Genomic DNA, 20,830 nt, shown 5'->3' with positions numbered 1-20,830 from the left:
ATATATCCCTTCTTAAGGGTCGTATTAAGCCTGGAGATGATGAAATTTGTTAGTGGATGCAAGGCAAGACTTAGTTCTACTATTTCTCCTTAGATGACTAGCGTACCATTGATATCCATGTGGATGTAATGAAAACGTATCCTTCATTAAGAGTCGTATTAATCCTGGAGATGACGAAATTTGTTAGTGGATGCGCGGCAAGACTTAGTTCTACTATTTCTCCTTAGATGACTAGCGTACCATTGATACCCATGTGGATGTAATGAAAACGTATCCCTTATTAAGAGTCGTATTAATCATAGAGACGATGAAATTTGTTAGTGGATGCGAGGCAAGACTTAGTTCTACTATTTCTCCTTAGATGACTAGCGTACCATTGATACCCATGTGGATGTAATGAAAACGTATCCCTTATTAAGGGTCGTATTAATCATAGAGATGATGAAATTTGTTAGTGGATGCGAGGCAAGACTTAGTTCTACTATTTCTCCTTAGATGACTAGCGTACCATTGATACCCATGTGGATGTAATGAAAACGTATCCCTTATTAAGGGTCGTATTAATCATAGAGATGATGAAATTTGTTAGTGGATGCGAGGCAAGACTTAGTTCTACTATTTCTCCTTAGATGACTAGCGTACCATTGATACCCATGTGGATGTAATGAAAACGTATCCCTTATTAAGGGTCGTATTAATCATAGAGATGATGAAATTTGTTAGTGGATGCGAGGCAAGACTTAGTTCTACTATTTCTCCTTAGATGACTAGCGTACCATTGATACCCATGTGGATGTAATGAAAACGTATCCCTTATTAAGGGTCGTATTAATCATAGAGATGATGAAATTTGTTAGTGGATGCGAGGCAAGACATAGTTCTACTATTTCTCCTTAGATGACTAGCGTACCATTGATACCCATGTGGATGTAATGAAAACGTATCCCTTATTAAGGGTCGTAATAATCATAGAGATGATGAAATTTGTTAGTGGATGCGCGGCAAGACTTAGTTCTACTATTTCTCCTTAGATGACTAGCGTACCATTGATACCCATGTGGATGTAATGAAAACGTATCCCTTATTAAGGGTCGTATTAATCATAGAGATGATGAAATTTGTTAGTGGATGCGAGGCAAGACTTAGTTCTACTATTTCTCCTTAGATGACTAGCGTACCATTGATACCCATGTGGATGTAATGAAAACGTATCCCTTATTAAGGGTCGTATTAATCATAGAGATGATGAAATTTGTTAGTGGATGCGAGGCAAGACTTAGTTCTACTATTTCTCCTTAGATGACTAGCGTACCAGTGATATCCATCTGGATGTAATGAAAACGTATCCTTTATTAAGGGTCGTATTAATCCTGGAGATGATGAAATTTGTTAGTGGATTCAAGGCAAGACTTAGTTCTACTATTTCTCCTTAGATGACTAGCGTACCATTGATATCCATGTGGATGTAATGAAAACGTATCCATTATTAAGAGTCGTATTAATCCTGGAGATGACGAAATTTGTTAGTGGATGCGCGGCAAGACTTAGTTCTACTATTTCTCCTTAGATGACTAGCGTACCATTGATACCCATGTGGATGTAATGAAAACGTATCCCTTATTAAGAGTCGTATTAATCCTGGAGATGATGAAATTTGTTAGTGGATTCAAGGCAAGACTTAGTTCTACTATTTCTCCTTAGATGACTAGCGTACCATTGATATCCATGTGGATGTAATGAAAACGTATCCTTTATTAAGAGTCGTATTAATCCTGGAGATGACGAAATTTGTTAGTGGATGCGCGGCAAGACTTAGTTCTACTATTTCTCCTTAGATGACTAGCGTACCATTGATAGCCATGTGGATGTAATGAAAACGTATCCTTTATTAAGAGTCGTATTAATCCTGGAGATGACGAAATTTGTTAGTGGATGCGCGGCAAGACTTAGTTCTACTATTTCTCCTTAGATGACTAGCGTACCATTGATACCCATGTGGATGTAATGAAAACGTATCCCTTATTAAGAGTCGTATTAATCCTGGAGATGATGAAATTTGTTAGTGGATTCAAGGCAAGACTTAGTTCTACTATTTCTCCTTAGATGACTAGCGTACCATTGATACCCATGTGGATGTAATGAAAACGTATCCCTTATTAAGGGTCATATTAATCATAGAGATGATGAAATTTGTTAGTGGATGCGAGGCAAGACTTAGTTCTACTATTTCTCCTTAGATGACTAGCGTACCATTGATACCCATGTGGATGTAATGAAAACGTATCCCTTATTAAGAGTCGTATTAATCCTGGAGATGATGAAATTTGTTAGTGGATTCAAGGCAAGACTTAGTTCTACTATTTCTCCTTAGATGACTAGCGTACCATTGATACCCATGTGGATGTAATGAAAACGTATCCCTTATTAAGGGTCGTATTAATCATAGAGATGATGAAATTTGTTAGTGGATGCGAGGCAAGACTTAGTTCTACTATTTCTCCTTAGATGACTAGCGTACCATTGATACCCATGTGGATGTAATGAAAACGTATCCCTTATTAAGAGTCGTATTAATCCTAGAGATGATGAAATTTGTTAGTGGATTCAAGGCAAGACTTAGTTCTACTATTTCTCCTTAGATGACTAGCGTACCATTGATACCCATGTGGATGTAATGAAAACGTATCCCTTATTAAGAGTCGTATTAATCCTGGAGATGATGAAATTTGTTAGTGGATTCAAGGCAAGACATAGTTCTACTATTTCTCCTTAGATGACTAGCGTACCATTGATATCCATGTGGATGTAATGAAAACGTATCCTTTATTAAGAGTGGTATTAATCCTGGAGATGACGAAATTTGTTAGTGGATGCGCGGCAAGACTTAGTTCTACTATTTCTCCTTAGATGACTAGCGTACCATTGATACCCATGTGGATGTAATGAAAACGTATCCCTTATTAAGAGTCGTATTAATCATAGAGATGATGAAATTTGTTAGTGGATGCGAGGCAAGACTTAGTTCTACTATTTCTCCTTAGATGACTAGCGTACCATTGATACCCATGTGGATGTAATGAAAACGTATCCCTTATTAAGGGTCGTATTAATCATAGAGATGATGAAATTTGTTAGTGGATGCGAGGCAAGACTTAGTTCTACTATTTCTCCTTAGATGACTAGCGTACCATTGATATCCATGTGGATGTAATGAAAACGTATCCTTTATTAAGAGTCGTATTAATCCTGGAGATGACGAAATTTGTTAGTGGATGCGCGGCAAGACTTAGTTCTACTATTTCTCCTTAGATGACTAGCGTACCATTGATATCCATGTGGATGTAATGAAAACGTATCCTTTATTAAGAGTCGTATTAATCCTGGAGATGACGAAATTTGTTAGTGGATGCGCGGCAAGACTTAGTTCTACTATTTCTCCTTAGATGACTAGCGTACCATTGATACCCATGTGGATGTAATGAAAACGTATCCCTTATTAAGAGTCGTATTAATCATAGAGATGATGAAATTTGTTAGTGGATGCGAGGCAAGACTTAGTTCTACTATTTCTCCTTAGATGACTAGCGTACCATTGATACCCATGTGGATGTAATGAAAACGTATCCTTTATTAAGAGTCGTATTAATCCTGGAGATGACGAAATTTGTTAGTGGATGCGTGGCAAGACTTAGTTCTACTATTTCTCCTTAGATGACTAGCGTACCATTGATATCCATGTGGATGTAATGAAAACGTATCCTCTATTAAGAGTCGTATTAATCCTGGAGATGACGAAATTTGTTAGTGGATGCGCGGCAAGACTTAGTTCTACTATTTCTCCTTAGATGACTAGCGTACCATTGATACCCATGTGGATGTAATGAAAACGTATCCTTTATTAAGAGTCGTATTAATCATAGAGATGATGAAATTTGTTAGTGGATGCGAGGCAAGACTTAGTTCTACTATTTCTCCTTAGATGACTAGCGTACCATTGATACCCATGTGGATGTAATGAAAACGTATCCCTTATTAAGGGTCGTATTAATCATAGAGATGATGAAATTTGTTAGTGGATGCGAGGCAAGACTTAGTTCTACTATTTCTCCTTAGATGACTAGCGTACCATTGATACCCATGTGGATGTAATGAAAACGTATCCCTTATTAAGAGTCGTATTAATCCTGGAGATGATGAAATTTGTTAGTGGATTCAAGGCAAGACTTAGTTCTACTATTTCTCCTTAGATGACTAGCGTACCATTGATATCCATGTGGATGTAATGAAAACGTATCCTTTATCAAGAGTCGTATTAATCCTGGAGATGACGAAATTTGTTAGTGGATGCGCGGCAAGACTTAGTTCTACTATTTCTCCTTAGATGACTAGCGTACCATTGATACCCATGTGGATGTAATGAAAACGTATCCCTTATTAAGAGTCGTATTAATCCTGGAGATGATGAAATTTGTTAGTGGATTCAAGGCAAGACTTAGTTCTACTATTTCTCCTTAGATGACTAGCGTACCATTGATACCCATGTGGATGTAATGAAAACGTATCCTTTATTAAGAGTCGTATTAATCCTGGAGATGACGAAATTTGTTAGTGGATGCGCGGCAAGACTTAGTTCTACTATTTCTCCTTAGATGACTAGCGTTCCATTGATACCCATGTGGATGTAATGAAAACGTATCCCTTATTAAGAGTCGTATTAATCATAGAGATGATGAAATTTGTTAGTGGATGCGAGGCAAGACTTAGTTCTACTATTTCTCCTTAGATGACTAGCGTACCATTGATACCCATGTGGATGTAATGAAAACGTATCCCTTATTAAGGGTCGTATTAATCATAGAGATGATGAAATTTGTTAGTGGATGCGAGGCAAGACTTAGTTCTACTATTTCTCCTTAGATGACTAGCGTACCATTGATACCCATGTGGATGTAATGAAAACGTATCCCTTATTAAGAGTCGTATTAATCCTGGAGATGATGAAATTTGTTAGTGGATTCAAGGCAAGACTTAGTTCTACTATTTCTCCTTAGATGACTAGCGTACCATTGATACCCATGTGGATGTAATGAAAACGTATCCCTTATTAAAAGTCGTATTAATTCTGGAGATGATGAAATTTGTTAGTGGATTCAAGGCAAGACTTAGTTCTACTATTTCTCCTTAGATGACTAGCGTACCATTGATATCCATGTGGATGTAATGAAAACGTATCCTTTATTAAGAGTCGTATTAATTTTGGAGATGACGAAATTTGTTAGTGGATGCGCGGCAAGACTTAGTTCTACTATTTCTCCTTAGATGACTAGCGTACCATTGATACCCATGTGGATGTAATGAAAACGTATCCCTTATTAAGAGTCGTATTAATCATAGAGATGATGAAATTTGTTAGTGGATGCGAGGCAAGACTTAGTTCTACTATTTCTCCTTAGATGACTAGCGTACCATTGATACCCATGTGGATGTAATGAAAACGTATCCCTTATTAAGGGTCGTATTAATGATAGAGATGATGAAATTTGTTAGTGGATGCGAGGCAAGACTTAGTTCTACTATTTCTCCTTAGATGACTAGCGTACCATTGATACCCATGTGGATGTAATGAAAACGTATCCCTTATTAAGAGTCGTATTAATCCTGGAGATGATGAAATTTGTTAGTGGATTCAAGGCAAGACTTAGTTCTACTATTTCTCCTTAGATGACTAGCGTACCATTGATACCCATGTGGATGTAATGAAAACGTATCCCTTATTAAGAGTCGTATTAATCCTGGAGATGATGAAATTTGTTAGTGGATTCAAGGCAAGACTTAGTTCTACTATTTCTCCTTAGATGACTAGCGTACCATTGATACCCATGTGGATGTAATGAAAACGTATCCCTTATTAAGAGTCGTATTAATCATAGAGATGATGAAATTTGTTAGTGGATGCGAGGCAAGACTTAGTTCTACTATTTCTCCTTAGATGACTAGCGTACCATTGATACCCATGTGGATGTAATGAAAACGTATCCCTTATTAAGGGTCGTATTAATCATAGAGATGATGAAATTTGCTAGTGGATGCGAGGCAAGACTTAGTTCTACTATTTCTCCTTAGATGACTAGCGTACCATTGATACCCATGTGGATGTAATGAAAACGTATCCCTTATTAAGAGTCGTATTAATCCTGGAGATGATGAAATTTGTTAGTGGATTCAAGGCAAGACTTAGTTCTACTATTTCTCCTTAGATGACTAGCGTACCATTGATACCCATGTGGATGTAATGAAAACGTATCCCTTATTAAGAGTCGTATTAATCCTGGAGATGATGAAATTTGTTAGTGGATTCAAGGCAAGACTTAGTTCTACTATTTCTCCTTAGATGACTAGCGTACCATTGGTATCCCTGTGGATGTAATGAAAACGTATCCTTTATTAAGAGTCGTATTAATCCTGGAGATGACGAAATTTGTTAGTGGATGCGCGGCAAGACTTAGTTCTACTATTTCTCCTTAGATGACTAGCGTACCATTGATACCCATGTGGATGTAATGAAAACGTATCCCTTATTAAGAGTCGTATTAATCATAGAGATGATGAAATTTGTTAGTGGATTCAAGGCAAGACTTAGTTCTACTATTTCTCCTTAGATGACTAGCGTACCATTGATACCCATGTGGATGTAATGAAAACGTATCCCTTATTAAGAGTCGTATTAATCATAGAGATGATGAAATTTGTTAGTGGATGCGAGGCAAGACTTAGTTCTACTATTTCTCCTTAGATGACTAGCGTACCATTGATACCCATGTGGATGTAATGAAAACGTATCCTTTATTAAGAGTCGTAATAATCCTGGAGATGACGAAATTTGTTAGTGGATGCGCGGCAAGACTTAGTTCTACTATTTCTCCTTAGATGACTAGCGTACCATTGATATCCATGTGGATGTAATGAAAACGTATCCTCTATTAAGAGTCGTATTAATCCTGGAGATGACGAAATTTGTTAGTGGATGCGCGGCAAGACTTAGTTCTACTATTTCTCCTTAGATGACTAGCGTACCATTGATACCCATGTGGATGTAATGAAAACGTATCCCTTATTAAGAGTCGTATTAATCATAGAGATGATGAAATTTGTTAGTGGATGCGAGGCAAGACTTAGTTCTACTATTTCTCCTTAGATGACTAGCGTACCATTGATACCCATGTGGATGTAATGAAAACGTATCCCTTATTAAGGGTCGTATTAATCATAGAGATGATGAAATTTGTTAGTGGATGCGAGGCAAGACTTAGTTCTACTATTTCTCCTTAGATGACTAGCGTACCATTGATACCCATGTGGATGTAATGAAAACGTATCCCTTATTAAGAGTCGTATTAATCCTGGAGATGATGAAATTTGTTAGTGGATTCAAGGCAAGACTTAGTTCTACTATTTCTCCTTAGATTACTAGCGTACCATTGATATCCATGTGGATGTAATGAAAACGTATCCTTTATTAAGAGTCGTATTAATCATAGAGATGACGAAATTTGTTAGTGGATTCAAGGCAAGACTTAGTTCTACTATTTCTCCTTAGATGACTAGCGTACCATTGATACCCATGTGGATGTAATGAAAACGTATCCTTTATTAAGAGTCGTATTAATCCTGGAGATGACGAAATTTGTTAGTGGATGCGCGGCAAGACTTAGTTCTACTATTTCTCCTTAGATGACTAGCGTACCATTGATACCCATGTGGATGTAATGAAAACGTATCCCTTATTAAGAGTCGTATTAATCATAGAGATGATGAAATTTATTAGTGGATGCGAGGCAAGACTTAGTTCTACTATTTCTCCTTAGATGACTAGCGTACCATTGATACCCATGTGGATGTAATGAAAACGTATCCCTTATTAAGGGTCGTATTAATCATAGAGATGATGAAATTTGTTAGTGGATGCGAGGCAACACTTAGTTCTACTATTTCTCCTTAGATGACTAGCGTACCATTGATACCCATGTGGATGTAATGAAAACGTATCCCTTATTAAGAGTCGTATTAATCCTGGAGATGATGAAATTTGTTAGTGGATTCAAGGCAAGACTTAGTTCTACTATTTCTCCTTAGATGACTAGCGTACCATTGATACCCATGTGGATGTAATGAAAACGTATCCCTTATTAAGAGTCGTATTAATCCTGGAGATGATGAAATTTGTTAGTGGATTCAAGGCAAGACTTAGTTCTACTATTTCTCCTTAGATGACTAGCGTACCATTGATATCCATGTGGATGTAATGAAAACGTATCCCTTATTAAGGGTCGTATTAATCATAGAGATGATGAAATTTGTTAGTGGATGCGAGGCAAGACTTAGTTCTACTATTTCTCCTTAGATGACTAGCGTACCATTGATATCCATGTGGATGTAATGAAAACGTATCCTTTATTAAGAGTCGTATTAATCCTGGAGATGACGAAATTTGTTAGTGGATGCGCGGCAAGACTTAGTTCTACTATTTCTCCTTAGATGACTAGCGTACCATTGATATCCATGTGGATGTAATGAAAACGTATCCTTTATTAAGAGTCGTATTAATCCTGGAGATGATGAAATTTGTTAGTGGATTCAAGGCAAGACTTAGTTCTACTATTTCTCCTTAGATGACTAGCGTACCATTGATACCCATGTGGATGTAATGAAAACGTATCCCTTATTAAGAGTCGTATTAATCCTGGAGATGATGAAATTTGTTAGTGGATTCAAGGCAAGACTTAGTTCTACTATTTCTCCTTAGATGACTAGCGTACCATTGATATTCATGTGGATGTAATGAAAACGTATCCTTTATTAAGAGTCGTATTAATCCTGGAGATGACGAAATTTGTTAGTGGATGCGCGGCAAGACTTAGTTCTACTATTTCTCCTTAGATGACTAGCGTACCATTGATACCCAGGTGGATGTAATGAAAACGTATCCCTTATTAAGAGTCGTATTAATCATAGAGATGATGAAATTTGTTAGTGGATGCGAGGCAAGATTTAGTTCTACTATTTCTCCTTAGATGACTAGCGTACCATTGATACCCATGTGGATGTAATGAAAACGTATCCCTTATTAGGGGTCGTATTAATCATAGAGATGATGATATTTGTTAGTGGATGCGAGGCAAGACTTAGTTCTACTATTTCTCCTTAGATGACTAGCGTACCATTGATACCCATGTGGATGTAATGAAAACGTATCCCTTATTAAGAGTCGTATTAATCCTGGAGATGATGAAATTTGTTAGTGGATTCAAGGCAAGACTTAGTTCTACTATTTCTCCTTAGATGACTAGCGTACCATTGATACCCATGTGGATGTAATGAAAACGTATCCCTTATTAAGAGTCGTATTAATCCTGGAGATGATGAAATTTGTTAGTGGATTCAAGGCAAGACTTAGTTCTACTATTTCTCCTTAGATGACTAGCGTACCATTGATATCGATGTGGATGTAATGAAAACGTATCCTTTATTAAGAGTCGTATTAATCCTGGAGATGACGAAATTTGTTAGTGGATGCGCGGCAAGACTTAGTTCTACTATTTCTCCTTAGATGACTAGCGTACCATTGATACCCATGTGGATGTAATGAAAACGTATCCCTTATTAAGAGTCGTATTAATCATAGAGATGATGAAATTTGTTAGTGGATGCGAGGCAAGACTTAGTTCTACTATTTCTCCTTAGATGACTAGCGTACCATTGATACCCATGTGGATGTAATGAAAACGTATCCCTTATTAAGGGTCGTATTAATCATAGAGATGATGAAATTTGTTAGTGGATGCGAGGCAAGACTTAGTTCTACTATTTCTCCTTAGATGACTAGCGTACCATTGATACCCATGTGGATGTAATGAAAACGTATCCCTTATTAAGAGTCGTATTAATCCTGGAGATGATGAAATTTGTTAGTGGATTCAAGGCAAGACTTAGTTCTACTATTTCTCCTTAGATGACTAGCGTACCATTGATACCCATGTGGATGTAATGAAAACGTATCCCTTATTAAGAGTCGTATTAATCATAGAGATGATGAAATTTGTTAGTGGATTCAAGGCAAGACTTAATTCTACTATTTCTCCTTAGATGACTAGCGTACCATTGATACCCATGTGGATGTAATGAAAACGTATCCCTTATTAAGAGTCGTATTAATCATAGAGATGATGAAATTTGTTAGTGGATGCGAGGCAAGACTTAGTTCTACTATTTCTCCTTAGATGACTAGCGTACCATTGATACCCATGTGGATGTAATGAAAACGTATCCTTTATTAAGAGTCGTATTAATCCTGGAGATGACGAAATTTGTTAGTGGATGCGAGGCAAGACTTAGTTCTACTATTTCTCCTTAGATGACTAGCGTACCATTGATATCCATGTGGATGTAATGAAAATGTATCCTCTATTAAGAGTCGTATTAATCCTGGAGATGACGAAATTTGTTAGTGGATGCGCGGCAAGACTTAGTTCTACTATTTCTCCTTAGATGACTAGCGTACCATTGATACCCATGTGGATGTAATGAAAACGTATCCCTTATTAAGAGTCGTATTAATCATAGAGATGATGAAATTTGTTAGTGGATGCGAGGCAAGACTTAGTTCTACTATTTCTCCTTAGATGACTAGCGTACCATTGATACCCATGTGGATGTAATGAAAACGTATCCCTTATTAAGGGTCGTATTAATCATAGAGATGATGAAATTTGTTAGTGGATGCGAGGCAAGACTTAGTTCTACTATTTCTCCTTAGATGACTAGCGTACCATTGATACCCATGTGGATGTAATGAAAACGTATCCCTTATTAAGAGTCGTATTAATCCTGGAGATGATGAAATTTGTTAGTGGATTCAAGGAAAGACTTAGTTCTACTATTTCTCCTTATATGACTTGCGTACCATTGATACCCATGTGGATGTAATGAAAACGTATCCTTTATTAAGAGTCGTATTAATCCTGGAGATGACGAAATTTGTTAGTGGATGCGCGGCAAGACTTAGTTCTACTATTTCTCCTTAGATGACTAGCGTACCATTGATACCCATGTGGATGTAATGAAAACGTATCCTTTATTAAGAGTCGTATTAATCATAGAGATGATGAAATTTGTTAGTGGATGCGAGGCAAGACTTAGTTCTACTATTTCTCCTTAGATGACTAGCGTACCATTGATACCCATGTGGATGTAATGAAAACGTATCCCTTATTAAGGGTCGTATTAATCATAGAGATGATGAAATTTGTTAGTGGATGCGAGGCAAGACTTAGTTCTACTATTTCTCCTTAGATGACTAGCGTACCATTGATACCCATGTGGATGTAATGAAATTGTATCCCTTATTAAGAGTCGTATTAATCCTGGAGATGATGAAATTTGTTAGTGGATTCAAGGCAAGACTTAGTTCTACTATTTCTCCTTAGATAACTAGCGTACCATTGATACCCATGTGGATGTAATGAAAACGTATCCCTTATTAAGAGTCGTATTAATCCTGGAGATGATGAAATTTGTTAGTGGATTCAAGGCAAGACTTAGTTCTACTATTTCTCCTTAGATGACTAGCGTACCATTGATACCCATGTGGATGTAATGAAAACGTATCCCTTATTAAGAGTCGTATTAATCATAGAGATGATGAAATTTGTTAGTGGATGCGAGGCAAGACTTAGTTCTACTATTTCTCCTTAGATGACTAGCGTACCATTGATACCCATGTGGATGTAATGAAAACGTATCCCTTATTAAGGGTCGTATTAATCATAGAGATGATGATATTTGTTAGTGGATGCGAGGCAAGACTTAGTTCCACTATTTCTCCTTAGATGACTAGCGTACCATTGATACCCATGTGGATGTAATGAAAACGTATTCCTTATTAAGAGTCGTATTAATCCTGGAGATGATGAAATTTGTTAGTGGATTCAAGGCAAGACTTAGTTCTACTATTTCTCCTTAGATGACTAGCGTACCATTGATACCCATGTGGATGTAATGAAAACGTATCCCTTATTGAGAGTCGTATTAATCCTGGAGATGATGAAATTTGTTAGTGGATTCAAGGCAAGACTTAGTTCTACTATTTCTCCTTAGATGACTAGCGTTCCATTGATATCCATGTGGATGTAATGAAAACGTATCCTTTATTAAGAGTCGTATTAATCCTGGAGATGACGAAATTTGTTAGTGGATGCGCGGCAAGACTTAGTTCTACTATTTCTCCTTAGATGACTAGCGTACCATTGATACCCATGTGGATGTAATGAAAACGTATCCCTTATTAAGAGTCGTATTAATCATAGAGATGATGAAATTTGTTAGTGGATGCGAGGCAAGAGTTAGTTCTACTATTTCTCCTTAGATGACTAGCGTACCATTGATACCCATGTGGATGTAATGAAAACGTATCCCTTATTAAGGGTCGTATTAATCATAGAGATGATGAAATTTGTTAGTGGATGCGAGGCAAGACTTAGTTCTACTATTTCTCCTTAGATGACTAGCGTACCATTGATACCCATGTGGATGTAATGAAAACGTATCCCTTATTAAGAGTCGTATTAATCCTGGAGATGATGAAATTTGTTAGTGGATTCAAGGCAAGACTTAGTTCTACTATTTCTCCTTAGATGACTAGCGTACCATTGATACCCATGTGGATGTAATGAAAACGTATCCTTTATTAAGAGTCGTATTAATCCTGGAGATGACGAAATTTGTTAGTGGATGCGCGGCTAGAGTTAGTTCTACTATTTCTCCTTAGATGACTAGCGTACCATTGATACCCATGTGGATGTAATGAAAACGTATCCCTTATTAAGAGTCGTATTAATCCTGGAGATGATGAAATTTGTTAGTGGATTCAAGGAAAGACTTAGTTCTACTATTTCTCCTTAGATGACTAGCGTACCATTGATACCCATGTGGATGTAATGAAAACGTATCCCTTATTAAGAGTCGTATTAATCCTGGAGATGATGAAATTTGTTAGTGGATTCAAGGCAAGACTTAGTTCTACTATTTCTCCTTAGATGACTAGCGTACCATTGATATCCATGTGGATGTAATGAAAACGTATCCTTTATTAAGAGTCGTATTAATCCTGGAGATGACGAAATTTGTTAGTGGATGCGCGGCAAGACTTAGTTCTACTATTTCTCCTTAGATGACTAGCGTACCATTGATACCCATGTGGATGTAATGAAAACGTATCCCTTATTAAGAGTCGTATTAATCATAGAGATGATGAAATTTGTTAGTGGATTCAAGGCAAGACTTAGTTCTACTATTTCTCCTTAGATGACTAGCGTACCATTGATACCCATGTGGATGTAATGAAAACGTATCCCTTATTAAGGGTCGTATTAATCATAGAGATGATGAAATTTGTTAGTGGATGCGAGGCAAGACTTAGTTCTACTATTTCTCCTTAGATGACTAGCGTACCATTGATACCCATGTGGATGTAATGAAAACGTATCCCTTATTAAGAGTCGTATTAATCCTGGAGATGATGAAATTTGTTAGTGGATTCAAGGCAAGACTTAGTTCTACTATTTCTCCTTAGATGACTAGCGTACCATTGATATCCATGTGGATGTAATGAAAACGTATCCTTTATTAAGAGTCGTATTAATCCTGGAGATGACGAAATTTGTTAGTGGATGCGCGGCAAGACTTAGTTCTACTATTTCTCCTTAGATGACTAGCGTACCATTGATACCCATGTGGATGTAATGAAAACGTATCCCTTATTAAGAGTCGTATTAATCCTGGAGATGATGAAATTTGTTAGTGGATTCAAGGCAAGACTTAGTTCTACTATTTCTCCTTAGATGACTAGCGTACCATTGATACCCATGTGGATGTAATGAAAACGTATCCCTTATTAAGAGTCGTATTAATCCTGGAGATGATGAAATTTGTTAGTGGATTCAAGGCAAGACTTAGTTCTACTATTTCTCCTTAGATGACTAGCGTACCATTGATACCCATGTGGATGTAATGAAAACGTATCCCTTATTAAGAGTCGTATTAATCCTGGAGATGATGAAATTTGTTAGTGGATTCAAGGCAAGACTTAGTTCTACTATTTCTCCTTAGATGACTAGCGTACCATTGATACCCATGTGGATGTAATGAAAACGTATCCCTTATTAAGAGTCGTATTAATCATAGAGATGATGATATTTGTTAGTGGATGCGAGGCAAGACTTAGTTCTACTATTTCTCCTTAGATGACTAGCGTGCCATTGATACCCATGTGGATGTAATGAAAACGTATTCTTTATTAAGGGTCATATTAATCCTGGAGATGATGAAATTTGTTAGTGGATGCGAGGCAAGACTTAGTTCTACTATTTGTTCTTAGGTGACAGCACCTTACTGACAGAAAAGACAAAAAATATGTTGTCTCAGTACATTTCAGGCCTAAGGGAGCATTCAATTACAACACACATATGTTTGTTTCGATAATAAACCATAAGCAACTTCAAGATCGATCTGTTTCGAGATCGGAAAAGGAAAAATATTTTTCTTTTATATCCGGTGAGTGTTGCCAAACCTGAAGCAGCATAAAATCCCTTCAGAATACCATAATTTCCTTTTTTCAGTCCAAATGTTCCACAAGGTAAATAATTTTTTTTATCAGTAAAGTGAATGCTCTCCTCACATGCACACAATAACTGTACCCTATTACCATATAATAAGTGAATTATTACTTAATAGTGCATAAAGTTCTTTTATTAACATGAAATAGAATGAACAATTAAAATAATATTTTTCAGTGCGAATATTTGGTACGTGGAAAGTGAAAGAATAGTCAAAGCATTCATAAATAAGAATAACCTGAGGCCAAAGTTGTGTGAACTGGAAAATAAACATTCCCACAACAAGCTATAACGTAACACCTAGCTGACCTCGATATGTGCATCTGTGATCTGATCTACTGTTTGCAAAAAAAGTTAAAAACAAAATATCTGGTGACGTTCTGGTGGACAAATACACGGATTTTCCGAAACTGAACAGAAAAACAAAAATAACCAACACTTTATATTTGTATATATAACAATAATATTTATTAAAAAACTATTTTTTAACTGGTCTAAGATTCAAAAGCATAGTGCAAACTAGTTGTAACAAACAAGAACAATGATGCGTATAAAAAATAAAACTTCTAATGCAAATCATTCATTCGACGATCATTCATTCGGCTTCCACCATTTTGGATTAACTTCTTTCCATTCAGAGCTTCGACATGAAGTCCCTGAGTAGCTGTCGTCAAAACATTAAGTATAAACTCTGAAAGAAAGTATAACTAATGTATGGTATAGTATGACAGGTTAAAAATATCTATTGGCAATTTGCACATTTTATAGTAATTGTATGCTTCTTTCTCTTCGTATTTTATTTGTGCATTTGACTTATATGTAATTATTTCTTTTATTCTAAATATTAATTAATTACATTATGCATTCTTCTTCTTATTTTTATTCAGTCTCTTTTATTCTACAATCTGTCACATCTAAATAAAAAGTCATGGATCATTTGGGTAATGGTCTCCATATGAAAGGCATAACTCTAATCCCACTATACTACCCGTTCCATTATTGTGGTATATTAATACAGTTTACCCACTACACCGTTATAAATCAATTTTATATATATATATATATATATATATATATATATATATATATATATATATATATATATATATATATATATATATATATATATATGAAAGGCATAACTCTAATCCCACTATACTACCCGTTCCATTATTGTGGTATATTAATACAGTTTACCCACTACACCGTTATAAATCAATTTTATTATATATATATATATATATATGTTACTATATAACGGTCTAGACGGTATTTGAACAATAAATGAAACCGGTATTAATGCACGCACATAGGAAAATTACATCTGGAACACAAAGGGTTAATAATTATTACGAAATTTCCTATTATAGCTGAAGCCGAACTTATAGTTTTCTAGAACAAAAGATCTGATTTCATATGTAAATGACAATCAAATTATAACAAAATCTTTTCAATATCAAATATTGAAATGAAAAGAATGTACTTTGAATAATGGTTAACAATTATGCTATATTTTCAGGTATACTTGAATTAGAAACTATGATTCTACACATGCTCCAGGAGAAGTCGTTTGGAGCTGGAAGTAAGTAAATACTATTAATCAAATATATTCTTACTTATTAAAACGAATTATCTTATTTAATTGTTAGTTACTTTTTTTAAAATGTATTTATAATACTAATGAAACAGAAACTATGTTATTCAAAATAAATAATTAACCCTTGCACTACTTAGGTATTTTTTTTTGTAACGCGGACTAACAAGGGGTTTATTTTGTACCCACCTGTTAAAATTAAATATATCTCGCACAATAAACAATTAGAAACTCTCACAGAAATCTACAGTGACTGAAGTGAACAGTACACGGGCTAAAACAAACAGATGCGTATACATATACATACTGCCATCTGGGAGTGATAGTTCTAAATGTCAGTCATATCCCCTACCAACGGATGAAGTCATATCTCCTGTTTATTATACTGCCACCTAGTGTAACCGATTGGGGTTCGATTCTTGTACGTCCTAGTTCGGGAAGCCATTTTTGTAACCGGATGGGGTTCGATTCTCGTACGTCCTTGTTCGGGAACCCATTTTTGTAACCTGTTAGGGTTCGATTCTTGTACTCCCTGTTCAGGCGCCATTTTTGTAACCGGTCAGTGTTCGATTCTTGTACGTCCTAGTTCGGGATGTCATTTTTGTAACCTGTCAGGGTTCGATTCTCGTACGTCCTTATTTTGGAAACAATTTTTGTAACCGGACGGGGTTCGATTCCTTGATATTCCTGCTCGGGATGCCACTATTCATAATCGTTGTGGTTCGGATTCTGTTCGGTTATAAAAATGGTTTCCCGAACAAGGACGTACGAGAATCGAACCCTGACCGGTTACAAAAATGGCATCCCGAACTAGGACGTACAAAAATCGAACCCTGACCGCTTATACTAGGAGAGCCACTTCGAAAGGTCAGTCACATCTGATATTTGTGAGATACAGTAACGTTCAATTTGCATCACCATAAGGTATACGCTTTTATGTTGAGCAATAACACATTTTTTTCAACTTTAAAGAAACTATTAGTAGGGTAATTACAAAAAACATACTGCAGTGAGCACAAAGTACCCTGCCGTTGGTAGTGCGAGAGTTAAATATATTCTAAATATCTATGTTAATTATTGGAGATAATCATAAGAATTTCTATATGCACGATCATGCAGATAACAGATGATATATATACACACCGTACGTATACATCATCCTTTGCAGATGACGTCCGATCCGTAAGAAGTAGAAATGAAGAAAAAAATAGTTTATTGATGTAATTAAAAAGATTAAATTACAAATTAAGAAACAAAAGAAAAATATTAAGCTTTTTACAGAATGCGGAAAAAATCTTAATGTCCTTGCACCTTCTGATTTATTGGTAGACTACAATTCATAAACAGAAAGCAAGATATATACAATATTTTACATATCTTCGTTTATTTTTCCACATAATCACCACATATGTTGAGGCAATTGTGCCACCGTCCTACAAGTTTCTCGATGCTCGCTGCGTAGAAGGTGACCGTCTGATCGCGGAACCAACGATAAGCAAAGTTCTACGCTTGGTGGACTTCTGTTCTGCAAGGAGCTTCTTTCCTATGGGACCAAAAGATGGCAATAGGAAATATCAAGCTTTCTGACAATATTTTTTAGATGAACACATCAATCTGCTTTCACTATTTTGTCAATACACGTACTGTTTTTCGGTGTCAGCGAGGAATGCAGTCAGCTCGATCGCTCGTTTTTCTGGACCTCTTTTTTTTGTCTGATTTCAAAGTCGTGGCACCACCACTGCAAATTTCGCACTGCTGAACACTTGTCCCCAAACACTGGCTCTATTTTCCTGTGAACATTTGTGGATATGTGTCTTGCATTATAGAGAACGGACAACACCTCGCTGTTCATATGGTGTGAACATCCTGAGCACTCCGGTCATTTTTGATAATTGATAACAACATCATGTGGTAGAAGAAATCGAAAGTTACACTGCGACCGTTCCAAGAAAAGTTTAGTGCATCGTTTGGTTATCTTGCGGTTGTATTAAAATGTGTTACACGCTCGAAAATAAGTGTGCGCAAAGACTTTTTAATCTTCTCTCCGTACATTAGTAAGCAAGAAGGATACACAACCTGAACAATGGCGCCCATGTTGTGATTTCCAAGGGGGGGGGGGGGCAAGTATAAGCAACGTTTCAAATATAGTTTCAAATATTGATGTAACTGATGTAAAATTTCTATTCGGTTTTCAATATTCTCAAGTACAATTTCCTCTTAGGGGGGGGAAGGCGAGTGCCCCACCTTGCCCCCCTGATGGGCGCCCTTGAACCTGAACTTAGTGATTGAAACTTTTTAATTTTCTTCTATAAGGGACCTTTGACTTAACCAAATTCTGAAAAAAGTTCAGAAAGATAAAAGAAGAAAGTGTAAAATTAAAAAAAAAATCTGACATGTAATAGCAAGTTATATTGAAATGATATAGTTCCGCATCGAATAACTCGGTTTGGAAGAGTTAAATAACTTTTTTCTTGAGTATTATCTTAGTAAGTATTTCAAGTGATTTAACTCAGTTTTATGCGCTTTATTTATTTTGGATGACGACACAGAGAAGAACATTATACCAGCAATATATTTGTGTTATTTTTTCTTCCCTTTCAAACCACCTTTCGTCTCCTGTATTTTTTGTTTCGATTTCAATGTAGATGGCTTGGAATTATCCTCGATATGACTGGAGGAACATTGATACTCGAAATATCTTTTTTTATTGTAGAGTTTTAAAAGTGAGATGTTGGGGGTAAGAGATGCAACTTTAGTACTGCAAATTGTTGATAATGGCTGAAATTTTATTTTACATCTGCAACGTAAAAGTGTTTCGAATGTAGTTTTAAAGGTTCATGTTATAAAAGTTTGTGATACATTAAAGATAATAATTTGTAAAGCAAACTATTAATTATAAGTGATAGCAGATTTAGGGACTCATATTAAATCGATAACTTCATACAGTTTTTAAGAGAAGGAACACATCATAAAGATTATAACCATAATATGTGTATGTTACTGTGGACAATTGTCCGTAGCGTATGATATCATTTTCTTGTATGTCCAGATTTGGCTATTTTTGTTATTTAGTTTGGGTCAGACATGAATATCTAGGCTTTTCACATTAATTTAAAACATTAAAGGCACGCCATTGGGAACGTGTATACATTCGTTTATAAAGAAGATATTTTGTAAAACTTGAAAATTAGTCCTAAGTTCGTTTTTGATGTAATAAAGAATTGCTTAAACGTAAGTCACTGACTGCTGAAAATGAAATAACACAGAATACAATACATTCGAATTTATGTATTTTTCAAAGATATTTTAACATTTACCTTTTCCATTTTTTACAAAATATCTTCTTTTTAGAGGCCTAGATATTAATGTCTGGCCCAAACTAAATAACATAAATAGGCAGATCTGCCCATAGAAGGAAATGATATCATACGTTACGAACCAGTGTCCATAGTAACATATACATATTATCGTTATAAGATGAAATATGAAAACAAACAGTACAAAATTGTCCAAAGGAAGACTATATGAGAAAAGAAGATAGAGAAAACCACATCTGAGTAGTGGTAGTGAAAAGCAATTAATACATTTTAGGGGAAAATACTAAGGAGTTAATTGATGAGAGGGATGAAAAATATCACAAACTTGATAAAATGAAGAGTAATGCCCATATTAATGATAAACACTTTTTTTCTTTCGAGGTAAAACTTATTTGGTTTTAATGCTTGTATAAAATAGCACACTTTTTTGAATATTTAAAGACCTCTAGACACGTTTGGAACTAATTTTTAATTTGGTGATCGCTTTACTTGCACTTAGTCGACTACTGAATGCATAACTGATCAGATCATAATATGTTATACGCAAGTAGAAAGTATTATTCTAGTTGAATATGTGCTACTTACTTGAGCAGTAAGTAAAGAAATATGGCTGTTATTATCCATATATATATAATAAAAGACATTAAGGACTGTAATAATAATAATAATATAATGATTAATTTGATGAAGATGTAGTATTTTACACAATAATATTTTTGAAACATATTGTATAAATTCAAATTGAAACTTATCAAAGTCTCCAATACTTCAGAGGGAATTGTCGTAACAACGATCAACTTTTAACGTTGGAAAGAGTTAGTTTCTATAGATAGCAGAAAAGGGAACATTTTTACAAAGTAATATAATATATCATAGAGGTATAAACACGCACGCAACGTATCTATCAGATCCCGACCAAAAAAAAAAAAAAAAAAAAGAATAGATGCACATTGTTTTCATCAAATTTTGTAACATACAAGATAATAAATTAACTGTTAAGATATCAAATAACTTTATATGATCACGTGGATTAGTAGTGACAAAAGGAAGATAGAAGAAGATAAAAAAGGAATTTCGTAAGCAATTGAAGACCAACAGATATGATAAAAGACAACTAAGGATGGAACGGATAAGAAGAAGGGACTATAGTAGTAAGAAGAAGAAGGAAAATAAGGAAGAAGATGGAGGGGAAGAAAATAAGCAATGGTGGGAAATAGAAAGTATAGGGGAAGACACGGAGATAATTAAGA

The 20,830-nt window shown here is 35.6% G+C and overlaps 1 protein-coding gene across 1 annotated transcript in view; it reads left to right on the top strand.

The window, feature by feature from the left end:
- Positions 1-20,830, top strand: part of LOC145692677 (uncharacterized) — a 1,521,027-nt gene that overhangs the window by 240,372 nt on the left and 1,259,825 nt on the right. Inside the window, exon 51 of the mRNA XM_081768059.1 lies at positions 16,189-16,251. Coding sequence (XP_081624185.1) covers positions 16,189-16,251 — 63 coding nt within the window. The remainder of the gene's footprint in view (positions 1-16,188; positions 16,252-20,830) is intronic.

The sequence above is a fragment of the Thermobia domestica genome, chromosome 8, assembly GCF_964235325.1.
Source record: "Thermobia domestica chromosome 8, izTheDome1.hap1.1, whole genome shotgun sequence".
Taxonomy (NCBI): domain Eukaryota; kingdom Metazoa; phylum Arthropoda; class Insecta; order Zygentoma; family Lepismatidae; genus Thermobia; species Thermobia domestica.
The sequence above is the reverse complement of the archived record's forward strand: the minus strand, read 5'-3'. Positions and strand labels throughout refer to the sequence as shown.